This window comes from Bos indicus x Bos taurus, chromosome 11 (genome assembly GCF_003369695.1).
Source record: "Bos indicus x Bos taurus breed Angus x Brahman F1 hybrid chromosome 11, Bos_hybrid_MaternalHap_v2.0, whole genome shotgun sequence".
Classification (NCBI taxonomy): Eukaryota; Metazoa; Chordata; class Mammalia; order Artiodactyla; family Bovidae; genus Bos; species Bos indicus x Bos taurus.
Window position 1 is genome coordinate 29,516,775 of NC_040086.1, and position 14,806 is coordinate 29,531,580.

Consider the following 14,806-nt stretch of genomic DNA (forward strand, 5'->3'; position numbering starts at 1 on the left):
ACGTATGTGTGCGTGCTAAGTGGGTTGCCATTTCCTCCTCCAGATAATCATGTATACTCAATATAAAATTAATAACGTAATGTATAACTTCTACAAAGAAAAAACAAGCAATTTTATTCTGAATCCATCTAAGATTCTATTTCAGACAAAGTGGCATTTTGGCAGACTAATACCTTAAGGCTGAATTGATGGACAGTGTTGTGGAACGTGAATTCCATGGGTGGTTGTATTAGAAGCACCAGTTTTTCAACTGAATTATTATGGTACAAACACATTTTATATGAAGTTAAAGTATCCTGAAATATTTTGCTTTTGATAAGAAACTTTAAAAAATACTGTGAAAAGAATGTTAAAGAAAATTTTAAAAGCTGTATTTAAGTATTTACTTATGATTTTTATCCCTTCCGTAGTAGGCAGAATTCTAGGATGGCCCCTAAGATTTCTTACCCATGATATATATGCTCTATATAATTCCTTCCCTTAGAGTGTGGGCAGAATCTGTGAATATGATAAGGTGATGACTCCTGAGATTCAGTTACATGGCATAAGCGAAGGGATTTTCCAGATGCAATTATGATCCCTCTTCACTTGACTCAAAAGGGAGATTACAAAAGAGTGCCTTAAAGTAGGAGACAAAAAGCGGAAATAGATGTACTCTCTTGTTAACTGTAAAGCAGACTACCATGTTTTGGAGAGAGTCACCTATCAGGAAATGGCTGGGCAACCGAGGGCCCAGTCACTCAACCATGGAAGTGAATTCTCAACAAATGAGCTCAGAAGAGGACTTAAATTTGTCATAATTTGTTATGCAGCAACAAAAATCAGTCCTCGAAAGTAATGAGAACTTTAAAGACAAATAGACAAATATGAAAATAGCCATTACCCTAGGCCTGAGACAGCACCCAAAGAAACTGTATACACCCTGGGCTGGAGTTCAGACCTGGGAGAGGGCTGATGAAGAGACCTGTGGCTCGATGAAGAGCAGAGAAGTTCCTGTGGTGCTGCACGGGCAGAACTTGTCGAAAATCTCTAGGGATTTACTGGGAAAATTTGCCCTCAAGAATAGCAGTCATCAAACTACAGCCTGCAGCCTGGTCTACCACCTGTTTTCAAAACTGGGAGCTAGAATGGTTTTTGCATTTTTAACCAGTTGAAAAAAAATAGGGTATTTCAGTATATGTAAAATAGTGCAAAATATTACACGGGATAAAAATTTCAGTGTCCACAAAGTCTTACTGGAGCACTGCTACACTCACTCGTTCATGTGTTGAGTGTGGCTGTTTTTCACTACAAGGGCAGCTAATTGTGACAGACTGACCTAATGGGAGGAAAAGGCAATGGCACCCCACTCCAGTACTCTTGCCTGGAAAATCCCATGGACGGAGGAGTCTGGTAGGCTGCAGTCCACGGGGTCGCACAGAGTCGGACATGACTGAGCGACTTCATTTTGACTTTGCACTTTCATGCATTGGAGAAGGAAATGGCAACCCACTTGTGTTCTTGCCTGGAGAATCCCAGGCACAGAGGAGCCTGTTGGGCTGCCGTCTATGGGGTCGCACAGAATCGGACACGACTGAAGCGACTTAGCAGCAGCAGCAGCAGACCTAATGGGAAGTAAAGCCTCACTACTCTGGCCCTTTACGGAAGTTTGTTGACCCCTGTTCTAGGGTGCTAAGGGAAAGATCTGACACCTAAGGCACTGTACAAAGCTGTTTTTTTACAGTTGGGGTGGGGGGGCAGTGCTCAGGGAAGCTGCCATCAGCTGCCCAGGGCTGTAGAATCCCTGGGTGCTGCCACAGCTGGGCACTGGGGGGAAGTGGCTGGTGCCACAAGGGAAACAATACCCTTTCCTCTTGCAGTGTTGCTCTGGCGCCCTCTTCTGACAAAGCTTCAGAGCAGGCACAAAGGGTGAATTGAGGTGTAGTTGCTAAGTCGTGTCCAATTCTTTTGCAACCCCATGGACTGTAGCCCACTAGGCTCCTCTGTCCATGGGATTTCCCGGGCAAGAATGCTGGAATGGGTTGCCATTTCCTTCTCCAGGGGATCTTCCCGACTCAGGGATGGATCCCAGGTCTCTTGTATCACCTGCGTTGGCAGGCAGATTCTTTTCCACTAGTGCCACTTGGAGCGCCCAATGACCTCATCACCTTCCTCCGGAAACTTTGTCCATCACTTAAATCCTCAGAATCAGCTAGTGACATTGTGACCATGTAACAAGTCCTAAATTCTTTTTTCTCTTACCTTCTCCATCGTTTTGGTCATCAGTCCCTGAGATTCTCCCTCGGGAATAAGTCTACCTCCAATCTGCCTTCCCTTAACACATTTATACTGATCTCTTTGCCACCAGTCTATTCCCTCTCTAGCCCAGATCAGTTGCTCAGATGGTAAAGAGTCTGCCTGCAATGTGGGAGACCCAGATTTGATCCCTGGATCAGGAATATACCCCTGGAGAATGGAATGGCAACCCACTCCAGTATGCTTGTCTGGAAAATCACATAGATGGAGGAGCCTATCAGGCCCCAATCCGTGGGGTCACAAAGAGTCGGACATGACTGAGTGACTAACACACACACACTTTGCCCAATCTATTCCTTCTCTAGCCCAAATGCTAAATTGCTCCCATAACGATTTGCCTAAAGTTGATCACAGCATTTTTCTACCCCTTCCTCCTCCAGTCTGGACCTGCACTGGGTGATCCTTCCCCTTTTGGCTGCCCAGCATCCCATCCCCTCTTCCATTTGGGGAGAATTCTGCTGTGTATGGTATTGGTGGGAGCCAATTCTTCACCTCCCTCTGCAGAAGTTTAAGAGCAGTGATGTTCCCTCTGCCCTGAGCATCTAGGGCACAGGCATCCCTACCTAGGACTTGAGATCTTGTGACAAAAAGGGAGAACAGTTGAGAAGACTCTCATGGGCAGTGGTGGGGTGAGACCAATGGCATACACAGGAGTGGTCCCTGAATGGCATCCAGTCCTCTAGCTATGGTCACTCTGCCTGGCCTCCCTTGGTTCCTCCTTTGTCTCCATTCCACAACTTTACCACTTGCCTAGATGTAATTTTACTTAATACCAAGCTCTCTTCATTCCCAGTCTTTCCTGTGTATTATCCCAGAACAACACAGTCAAAATATATTTTATTTCCCATTATACTCCAATATATCCAACTTTGCTATATGCAAAATTTTTCTTTCCATTCCTCAAACGTTCCTGTTCCCAGGTCCTTTTATACTTTTCTTGGGCTTGACCATATCTTTTCTTTCTTTTTTTTAAAATTGAGGTATAGCTGATGTACAATGTTACCTAAGTTTCGGGTGTACCACAGTCTTATGTTGTTTCTTACATCTGCAGTATCCTCTACTTAGTCAAGGCCCAGCTTAAGATCCCCTTTCATGACGGCTTTCTTAGCACTTTAGCCTCTGCTCTTTCTACTTCTTTCAACACAAAGGAGGTTAGGATATGCTACCCCTAAATATGCCACTTTGGTGTAAGGGTTCTTTTTGCCAAAGGCAAATGACAATCAACAGATGCAGAAAAAATTCTTCACCCACCTCTTATCTGCCTGAAATCAGGGCATAAATTTCCCTTTGTGAAGGTGCTTCCCCTTGAATCATCCTTTGAACCAGAGATGGAGAGTTGACACTGAGATGAGTTTGCATAACCAGACCCTACTACAGTAGCCCTATCCTCCATTAGTTCTCCCATATATTTCATGGTTACTTCCTGAAAATGTATCATCTCTGGAAGGACAAATCCTCTCTCCTTTGTTAATATATAAGACCTTGAGGATATATATATACAACCGATTCTTTGATATTTGCATTTCTGTGAACTGCTGTGCATGTATATATTAATAAAAAGTGTGCCTTTTCCCCCATTAATCTGTCTAGCCTTTTCCCCCGTTAATCTATTGTTAGTTTAACACAAACTCACATTCTCCCAGTCACTGAACTTGAGAGTAAAGAGAAAGTTTTCCCTCCTCAATAAACACAACACATTCTGTAGATACAACATAATTTGTTATTTCCGATCATCCTAAAACATGCCCCCGCCTGCTAACAATTCCCACTAACCCTGAAGCTGCCATTCCTATCTCTTTTCCTTTTTTTTATCAAGCTTCTTAAATAGAAATAGTACATTGTGTTTTCAAACCACAGAGTCTCTGTTGCCTATATCAACCAACCAAAGAGCTTTCTGAAAAATAGACTTCTTCAGATTCTTTGCCTACATTTACATTGGGTTATGTATCTATTATTGAGATGTAAGATTTCTCTATATATTCTGGATACAAATCCTTTGTCATATATATAATTTCCAAATATTTTCTCAGAAGAAGATACAGAGCACATGAAAAGATGCTCAATATCATTAGTCATTAAGGAAATGAAAATCAAATCACAATAAGATACCATTCATACCCACTAGGATGGCTAGAATCAAAAAGACAGGAACAAGTGTGGTGAGGATGTGGTAAAGTTAGAACCCTTATACATTGCTGAAGAGAATGTAAAATGTTTCAGGCATTTTGGAAAACAGTTTTGCAATTCCTCAAGATGTTAAACATAGCAGGTTAAACATACGGGTTATAGTTTACCATGAGGACTGCAATTAAACATACATTAAAAGGTGTGATCCAGCAATCCCACTTCTAGGTATATATCCAATAGAAATAAAAACGGACATATGTTCACATAAGAACTTATAAACGAACATTCATAGCAGCATTATTTGTGATGGCCAAAATGTGGAAACAATCCAAATGTCCACTGACTGATAAATAAATAGAAAAAAATGTGGTGTAGTCATACAATGATATATTATTTGGTAATAAAAAGGAGTGACACATAAGATGTGAATGAACTTCAAACATTATGCTTAGTGAAAGGAGCCAGTCACTAAACATCCTGTCTGTATGATTCCATTTACATGCAATGCCCAGAAAAGGTAAAATTATAGGGACAGAAAGTTGATCTGTGGTTGCCAGGAGCTAGGAAGGGGAATAGGGAGTGACTGCTAATTGGTGTGCAGTTCCTTTTTGGAGGGACAAAATATTCTAAAATTAGATTGTAATTATGGTTATGCCTGCCTGTGTGCTAAGTTGCTTCAGTTGTGTCCGACTCTTTGTGACCCTATGGACTATAGCCCATCCGGCTCCTCTGTCTATGGAGTTCTCCAGACAAGAATCCTGGAGTAGGCTGCCATGCCCTCCTCCAAGGGATCTTTCCTACCCAGGGATTGAACCTGCATTTCCTGTGTCTCCTGCATTGGCAGGCGGGTTCTTTACTACTAGCACCACCCGGGAAGTCCAGTTATGGTTATACAACCCTGTTAGTAAACCCCAAATCACTGAGCCACCAGGGCAGGGGTTCCCTGGTGGCTTGGATGATAAAGAATCTGCCTGCAATGCAGGAGACCCTGGTTCAATTCCTGGGTCAGGATGATCCCCTGGAGAAGGGAATGACGACCCACTCTAGTACTCTTGCCTTGAGAATTCCATGGACAGAGGAGCCTCAAGGGCTATAGTCCATGGAGTTGCAAAGAGTCGAACACAACTGAGTGACTAATACTTTCATTGAGTTATATACTTCAAATGAATTGTGCAGTATGTAAATTATGTTTTCATAAAGCTGTTTAAAAAAGAAAAAGATGTCTTACTCAGCTCCAAGGGCCCTTTTAAATCCTCCTTTCTCTGAAATTGCAGTGACTTAGTTGACAGCACTTCACTTACTGTCTCTTTTTAATAATGGGATAATACAACCAAATTATAAAAATTTTAGAAACTAGAGTGGTGGCAAAATTGGTGTTGAATTTCTCATGGGCATACTATCATAGAAAACTGAACTGACAATAATTTACTTTTAAGATTAAATTAAACACATCAAAATTTACTCACATCAAAATAATTCACATCAAAACATTTCTCTGTTTTTGGTTGTTTAAAAATCTTATTACTTCTTTGAAGAGCCTCTTTGTTAGGTGTATGTGCTTTTTTGCCCAACACTTATTCTGATTATAAATAAGTAATAGTTATAAATTTGATAAATATGAGAAAAGTAAAAACCATTTGGGGGTAATGGTTTTATTGTGTATGTTAGTTGCTTAGTCATGTCTGACACTTTGTGACCCCATGGACTGTACCCTGCCGGCTCCTCTATCCATGGAATTTTCCAGGCAAAAATACTGGAGTAGGTTGCCATTTCCTTCTCCAGGGGATCTTCTCAACCCAGGCATCAAATCCAGGTCTCCTGCATTACAGGCAGATTCTTTACCCTCTAAGCCACCAGTACTGCACCCTATCAAGCATATGATGTCTTCCAGCTATACTTTTGCAAAATCCCTCATCTGTTATTTTCAGAAACTAATAGTTTCCTAAGTGGGGCTAGAAAATATATAAAATTTCTGTAAGATGCACTACTTCACATAACTTTCAAAATTATCAACTTCCCTCACAGCTCAGATGGTAAAGAATCGGCCTGCAGTGCTGGAGACCCGGTTCAATTCCTGGGTCAGGAAGATCCCCTGGAGAAGGGAAAGGCTACTCACTCTAGTATTCTGGCCTGGAGAATTCCATGGACTGTATAACCCATGGGGTTGCAAAGAGTAGGACATCACTGAGCGACTTTCACTTTTCAAAATTATCATAAATATTTAATCTGTGCACATGGCTTTAAAGAAAAGATACTTTCACTTTTCAAAATTATCATAAATATTTAATCTGTGCACATGGCTTTAAAGAAAAGATACTGTTAAAACAACCTCTTAGAGAGTTTACTGGTGGCCTAATGGTTAGAACTCTGGGCTTTCACTGCCATGGCCTGGGGTTTAGTCCCTGGTCAGGTAACTGACGAAGAAGGCAATGGCACCCCACTCCGGTACTCTTGCCTGGAGAACGCCATGGATGGAGGAGCCTGGTGGGCTGCAGTCCATGGGGTCGATAAAAGTCCTACATGACTGAGCAACTTCACTTTCACTTTTCACTTTCATGCACTGGAGAAGGAAATGGCAACCCACTCTTGTGTTCTTGCCTGGAGAATCCCAGGGATGGGGGAGCCTGGTGGGCTGCCGTCTATGGGGTCGCACAGAGTCGGACACGACTGAAGTGACTTAGCAGCAGCAGGTAACTGAAATCCCTAAAGCCACGTGGCATGCCATAAAAAACCAAAAAACCCCAACAAACCAAAACGAAAAAAACACAACTTATTAGGCAAATTGATTACAAACACATTTCAATGTTTTACTTCAAGCTTGTCTCTAGGCAGGGTAATTTAAAGGTCCTTCTTCTTGCAGACATTGGGAGGGAAAAAAGTCCTCTGGGTCATTGTTATTAGTCTGGATACAAAGAGTCTCTGAAATCATTACCTATCTTTAAAGTCTGGTGAAAGGTTATCATCCTCTGCCAAGGCTGATAGCCTTGTAGATGAATTTCTAGACTTTATGCCCATTAAAGTCAACCAGTAAGTAAGTAAGTGTCAGTCGCTCAGTCGTGCCCAATTCTTTGCGACCCCATGGACTGCAGCCCACCAGGCTCCTCTGTCCGTGAGATTTTCCAGGCAAAGATACTGGAATGGGTTGCTATTTCCTTCTCTAGGAGATCTTCCCAACCCAGGGATCGAACCCCAGTCTCCTGCACTGCAGGCAGATTCTTTACTGACTGAGCTACAAGGGAAGCCCTCAACTGATAAACAAATACCTAATTCAATGAATAAGTGAAAGACATAGTCTGGGTGGGGGGAAACGTGATGATAAACAGTATCAGATCAGATCAGATCAGTCGCTCAGTCGCGTCCAACTCTTTTCGACCCCATGAATCGCAGCACGCCAGGCCTCCCTGTACATCACCAACTCCTGGAGTTCACTCAGACTCACGTCCATCGAGTCAGTGATGCCATCCAGCCATCTCATCCTCTGTCGTCCCCTTCTCCTCCTGCCCCCAATCCCTCCCAGCATCAGAGTCTTTTCCAATGACTCAACTCTTTGCATGAGGTGGCCAAAGTACTGGAGTTTCAGCTTTAGCATCATTCCTTCCAAAGAAATCCCAGGGCTGATCTCCTTCAGAATGGACTGGTTGGATCTCCTTGCAGTCCAAGGGACTCTCAAGAGCCTTCTCCAACACCACAGTTCAAAAGCATCAATTCTTCGGCACTCAGCCTTCTTCACAGTCCAACTCTCACATCCATACATGACCACAGGAAAAACCATAGCCTTGACTAGATGAACCTTTGTTGGCAAAGTAATGTCTCTGCTTTTGAATATGCTGTCTAGGTTGGTCATAACTTTCCTTCCAAGGAGTAAGCGTCTTTTAATTTCATGGCTGCAGTCACCATCTGTAGTGATTTTGGAGTCCAGAAAAAGTCTGACAGTTTCCACTGTTTCCCCATCTATTTCCCATGAAGTGATGGGACTGGATGCCATGATCTTCATTTTCTGAATGTTGAGCTTTAAGCCAACTTTTTCACTCTCCACTTTCACTTTCATCAAGCGGCTTTTGAGTTCCTCTTCACTTTCTGCCATAAGGGTGGTGTCATCTGCACATCTGAGGTTATTGATATTTCTCCGGCAATCTTGATTCCAGCTTGTGTTTTTCCAGCCCAGCGTTTCTCATGATGTACTCTGCATAGAAGTTAAATAAACAGGGTGACAATATACAGCCTTGACGAACTCCTTTTCCTATTTGGAACCAGTCTGTTGTTCCATGTCCAGTTCTAACTGTTGCTTCTTGACCTGCACACAGATTTCTCAAGAGGCAGGTCAGGTGGTCTGGTATTCCCGTCTCTTTCAGAATTTTCCACAGTTTATTGTGACCCACACAGTCAAAGGCTTTGGCATAGTCAATAAAGCAGAAATAGATGCTTTTCTGGAACTCTCTTGCTTTTTCCATGATCCAGCGGATGTTGGCAATTTGATCTCTGGTTCTTCTGCCTTTTCTAAAACCAGCTTGAAAACAGGAAGTTCACGGTTCACATATTGCTGAAGCCTGGCTTGGAGAATTTTGAGCATTACTTTACTAGCATGTGAGATGAGTATAAAGGCTTTTAAAAAAAACATAAAATATTTACAAAGCTATTTCATTTAATCCTGACATCACCCTTGGTGTTATTATTATCGTGTTGCCTTCCTCTGCACTCACTATTTATAATGTGTATGGGGAAAGGGGAGAGATGGATGGCACTTAGGCTAAGGTTATCAAAAAGGAGTGGTTGTTGTGATACACAGTTCATTCATTTACAGACATTTCCTGTGTTCCTCATATGTGCCAGGCTCTCTGGCACACAGATAGTTAAACTTACAGAATCTGGAGCCTGAACTCTAGTTCAATCACTTACTATTAGTTCTGGATTTTGGGGTAAGCTACCTCACATTTCCTAGTTTCAGTTTCCTCATTGTAAAATAAGAATAACAATAGTTCTTAATGCTTAGAGTTGCAAAAATTAAAACGTAAAAATAAAAGTTAATAAAATGCTGATAACATTGGCCTTTATCATTAAATAAATATAATACTCACCTGTGTTCTTTCCAAGTGTTTGGTAAGAGAAACAGATATTTCTAAAACAATGTAGCAAATATAATATGGGTATGAATATGAGTAAGGGAAAGATTGAAGGCAGGAGGAGAGGGGACGACAGATGAGATGGTTGGATGGCATCACCAACTGGATGGACATGAGTTTGAGCAACCTCTGGGAGTTGGTGATGGACAGGGAAGCCTGGTGTGCTGCAGTCCATTGGGTCGCAGAGTCAGACACGACTGAGGGACTGAACTGAACTGATGAATAAGATGGTACTTCAGAAGATAACTCAACTAATTACACCTGGAGGGAATGGGCTTCTTTCAGGTCTGGGCACTGAAGAATGACCAGTAGTTTGCTACACAAAGGGCAGGGAAGGACCATTCCAGAGCAGAGGGACAAGTTTGTGTTAGGTATTGAAAGGTAAGGGGAAATTTATTACTGCAGCTGGAAGAGCTGGTGTGAAAGGAGGGAACACTAGTAGGAGATGTAGTCAGCAGTCTGATAGCTCAAACTTTCTCTACTTCTGAAACTATTTGAATTTTAACATTTAGGTCAGTGGTTTCTAAACCGAGCTGACTCAAGAATTTCCAGGGAGCTTTCTTAAAAGAGCCCAATAACCCACCTTCAGAAATTCCAACCCATTAGGTGGGGGTGGGGCCCAGGAACAACTTCGAAAAGCCCCTGGGGGTAATTATGCACCTTTGAAACAGGGTTTGGGACAGATTTCATGGGGGGAAGGGTGATCAAACAGGAGAGTGCAATACCTTGTGTTAGGCAGGTAACTGTGCAGGATGTATCCTGACCTCCTTCCTTCAAGTCTTTGCTCAATAGTAAAAAAAAAAAAAAAAAAAATTCCAACCCTCCCCACCCTGTCCTTTATACCTAAACACTTACTTCTAACAGTTTATTTACTATAAGTTTGCTGCTGTTTTAGTTGCTAAATCGTGTGCAACTCTTTTACGACCCCATGGATCCTCTGTCACTGGATTTCCCAAGCAAGAATATCAGAGTGGGTTTCCATTTCCTTGTCCAAGAGATCTTCCCCACCCACGGATCGAACCAACGTCTCCTACATCACCAGGCGGATTCTTTTACCACTGGGCAGCCAGGGAAACCCTACTATGTTTACTTAGTATATTATCTGAATACATTCATTAGAATATAAGCTCAACAAAGACTGTGATTTTTCTCTTATCTTTACTAATCCTCAGATCCTATGTCTGGAGCATAGCAAGTTTTCTGTTTTTGAATGAATCAATCAATCAGGGAGTGAAGTCTTGGCTAGGATGGAGTTTGCTTAAAAAAGAAAACGGAGGCAGCTGGAAGGAGAGGGGCATAGGTTAAAAAAAATACTGTGATAGGAAGGCTAGTTTTTCCTTGCTTTCAAGTTTCTTTTTGATTTCACTCTTGTGCTTACGGGTACATAATAAACTCAAAACCAGCCGGAACCTCCCATCTGACCTCTTAATCTAGCTATTCCTCCACCTGGTGCCCACGCCTGTGCAGCCCAGAAAACCCGGAGACCTAACCCTTTCAACGATGGGCGTCTGCCAGGGTCGGCGCGCGACCTAGGCTCACGCATGCGCATTATACAGAGTCGCCAGCGTGCGCGGGAAGCTGGGCCGCGTCCGATTATGATTGGCTGTCGGGGCGCACTCCCACCCACAGAGTCGCAGTGCTGGATGTTGATTGGGTATCTCCGCAGAGGCCGGACGCGCTTGGGGGGCGAGGGAGGGGAGGCGGGAAACATCTTGGTGGGTGCGGGGTCGTGCAGTTCTCTCGGGCGGCTGGTGAAGAGGTTTCGAAATGGCGGTGCAGCCGAAGGACACCCTGCAGCTGGATAGCGCGGCCGAGGTCGGCTTTGTGCGCTTCTTCCAAGGCATGCCGGAGAAGCCGACCACCACAGTGCGCCTTTTTGACCGGGGTGACTTCTACACCGCGCACCGGGAGGACGCACTGCTGGCCGCCCGCGAAGTGTTCAAGACCCAGGGGGTGGTCAAGTATATGGGGCCGGCAGGTGAGGGCTGGGATGGCGCGGGCTCGGGTCGGGGGGAACCCCGCAGAGTGGCTCCTCTCAGGAAGTGGTAGGGTGTCGGGCCGAGAGGCCCGGGGGCGGGGACGCTGGTGTTTCGTGGGGGCACTGCGCGTGCTCCGGTCCCTGCCTGGCCCAGAGGGGCGCCACCCGCCCCCTGCCCTGCCTCCGCCCTAAGTCTGCCCCTCGGCAGTTGCCCCGGATCAGAACTAATAGCGATCGCTGTGTGCCTGGCTTCATGCGAGGCGTTTGAACACATTGTTCTATTTTTTTTTTTTTTTTGCAGTCTGCGTGGGTGTCTGCTTCTCAGCCCCCGCCTTGGCGCTGTGGATCTCATCACAAACGCTGCCAATCCTCGTTATCACAAATGCCAGTCCAGGATTGAAATTTAGAATAGAAAGGATTTAGGGAGACCGTTTTATGTCACCAACGTGTTTTTACCTGTTGGCCGAACGTGATTTATATCGCTGTTCAGCGCAGGGACTTATAGTGTCTACAGTTGCTAGGCAGTATTGGTGGTCGGGACCTTGAACTCTGGAGCCAGATTGCCTGGATTCAAGTCTTAGCCCCTCCTTTTACCAGCTGTGTGTCCTTGAGTTAGTCTTGGATGTCTGTGACTCCGCTCGGAATTCAGCGCCCTCAGTAACCCACCCCCATTTCTCTAGCATTAGCTCTCCCTGGAAAGCTACTACAAACTTCTCACCCCCTTGTGAGTTAGATGTTCTAAACATCTTGTTTTATTTTAATCTTTTATCCCTGACTCTTTTGTGAATGAACATTCTAGGAGGAGTAAGGAGTTGCAGGCTTTAGACCTGCCTTTGCCATATGCAGATGGGATGTTACTGACGAAAGATGTTTAATTCAGCAGATAGACATTTATTGAATGCTACCTTGTCAGGCAGGGTTCTGGACACTGGGAGTACATAGATCAAGAGGCAGTATCTCCACCTTCACAGAGCTCCCTCTAGTGGATGTTTGTGTGCTTAGTCTCTGGATGTGCTAGGCTTTGTCGCTCAGTCCTGTTGAGGACTCTGCGACCCCATGGACTGAAGCCCGCCAATCTCCTCTGTCCATGGGGATTGTCCAGGCAAGAGTACTGGAGTGGGTTGCCATGCCCTCCCAGGGGATCTTCCCAATCCAGAGATCGAACCCGGGTCTTCCACATTGCAGGCGGATTCCTCTGAGCTCCCAGGGAAGCCCCCTTTAGTGGAGAGCAAGGCAGAAATCTCATTCCAGTTGAAGACCTGTAGAAGATGCTGCAGAACACGTTACAGACGAGGCGGAGACAGGGTTGCCAAAGACTGTACCCGGCAGAAGAGGCATTACAAGAGAGGCTAAATTTCACTTGAGTCTTGAGAAACCCTGTACCTGTCAGCAGGAACTTTCCCTCTCCCCACAGTCCTCCGAAACACTGGCAGCCACAAATCTGCTTTCTCTCTCTCTAGAAACACTGGTATTGAGTGACTTCTCTCACTTAACATTTTCAAGTTTCATCTGTGTTATCAATCCTTCATTACTTTTTATTGCCAAATATTCCAGTTGTATGGATGTACCATACTTCATTTAATCCATTTGTTGATCCATATTTGGATTATTTTTTGAACCTATATTTTTAATGTCATCTGTATCCATTCTCTCCTTCCCTGTTGTGCCAGTGAAGAGAGGAGCCTTTTGCTGTGGTCTGGATCGCATCTCCTCTTCTCACAGATGGCATTCTGTTGATCATTTCTTCTCTTTGGTTCATTCTATTGGCATTTAGTCTTCATATCCTTTTGGCTCCTTTTCTCTGACTCTAAAACAATTAGTGATACATTATTATAATAAAGACCTGCTAGTTGGGTTAGTACCTAGTTTCAATTTATTGATGAGAAATCTGAGTCCTTAGAAAACAAAGTTCCTTATCCTTTGTCTCTTTTGCTGTCAGAACTCAGCTTAGAAGGCATCTCCTCCTGGAAACCTTTCTTGACTCCCATCTTAAGGCTGCCTGGTTAGCTGCCCCTCTTAGGTGTTCCCTGCCTTAGGACCAGTCTCCTTACCAGTCCCTGCCTCTGAATCCCAGTCCCTGGTACAGTGCCCACACGTGAGTGAAAGTTGCTTAGTCATGTCCGACTCTTTGCGACCCCATGGACTGTATAGTCCATGGAATTCTCCAAGCCAGAATACTGGATTGGGTAGCCTTTCCCTTCTCCAGGGGATCTTCCCAACCCAGGGATTGAACCCAGGTCTCCCGCATTGCAGGCCGTAGCAGACACGTCATCAGCTGAATGAAGATGGGGCTTCCAAGTTATTCTTGAGGCAGAGAATCTTGTACCAAGCTGAGGTTTTTCTTCTGTCCCAGATGGAGGCTGGGTAGCTTTCTCTTCCAGCTCCCCTTCAGTTTTTCTTCCTGGTTTTCAGACTTAAAGCATACAGCCAAACTCTTCACCAGAAACATAGAGTAACCATACATCTGGTGCTTATCTGTAAATAAGACTTAAAATGCATTGCCACATCAGTGTGTCACTTGTTTGAGAGAAGTAGTATCTTTGGAGGATAACAGTATCTTTGGAGATGGTTTGACAACCTATCTGGAGATTAGTAGTGGAGGAAGTGTGAGAGGCCTTGGGGGGAGGGGAATCACCTCATTTGCCTCTTGACCCACCACTTTTAAGAAATCTCTGGGGACTTTCCTGGTGGTCCAGTGGTTAGAACTCTGTGCTTCCACTGCAGAGGACACAGGTTTGACCCCTGGTCAGGGAACTAAGATCCCTCATGCTGCTTGATAGACAGCCAAAATAAGGCAGTGCTGTTGTGAATGTGTTTTCCTGTTGAGTGTGTCTATAGAAAGACAGGATTGCTCTGCCTCTGCCCTTGGCCAGGCAGATAACTTTGATGTGCAAATAGATGTAATAATAGAGAGTGTTGGGGCTTGTGGATCTGAGAGTGCTTGTTCATGTGTGCTAAGCATTCAAATTCCGAATCAGTGCTGGCCAGACAAGCGTGCTGGCACATCCTACTAGGCTGATTTAAAAATTGTTTCGGAATTATGTGCCAGACCAGTGTTTTTTTCCCTCTCTCCCCAGAATTGTTTTTGCTGAGTTGGACTTTATGTTTTGCCTTCTAAATTAAAGGATGATATAACATTGTTTTGAAGCTCATTGCTCTATTTATTGAAAGTTGTTGACCGATAATTACAGTGGCGTTTATAAACATCTCTGGGAGAAATTCCTTTCTAATTTTGTATTGACTGTGGTTCAGTGCTTTCCAAGAGCAAATTTTATGATAATATTTC

General features: G+C 44.0%; 1 protein-coding gene across 1 annotated transcript in view; it reads left to right on the forward strand.

The window, feature by feature from the left end:
- The first annotated feature begins 11,231 nt into the window (after window positions 1–11,231).
- Window positions 11,232–14,806, forward strand: part of MSH2 (mutS homolog 2) — an 80,158-nt gene continuing 76,583 nt past the window's right edge. Inside the window, exon 1 of the mRNA XM_027555197.1 lies at window positions 11,232–11,520. Coding sequence (XP_027410998.1) covers window positions 11,310–11,520 — 211 coding nt within the window. The 5' untranslated portion in view covers window positions 11,232–11,309. The remainder of the gene's footprint in view (window positions 11,521–14,806) is intronic.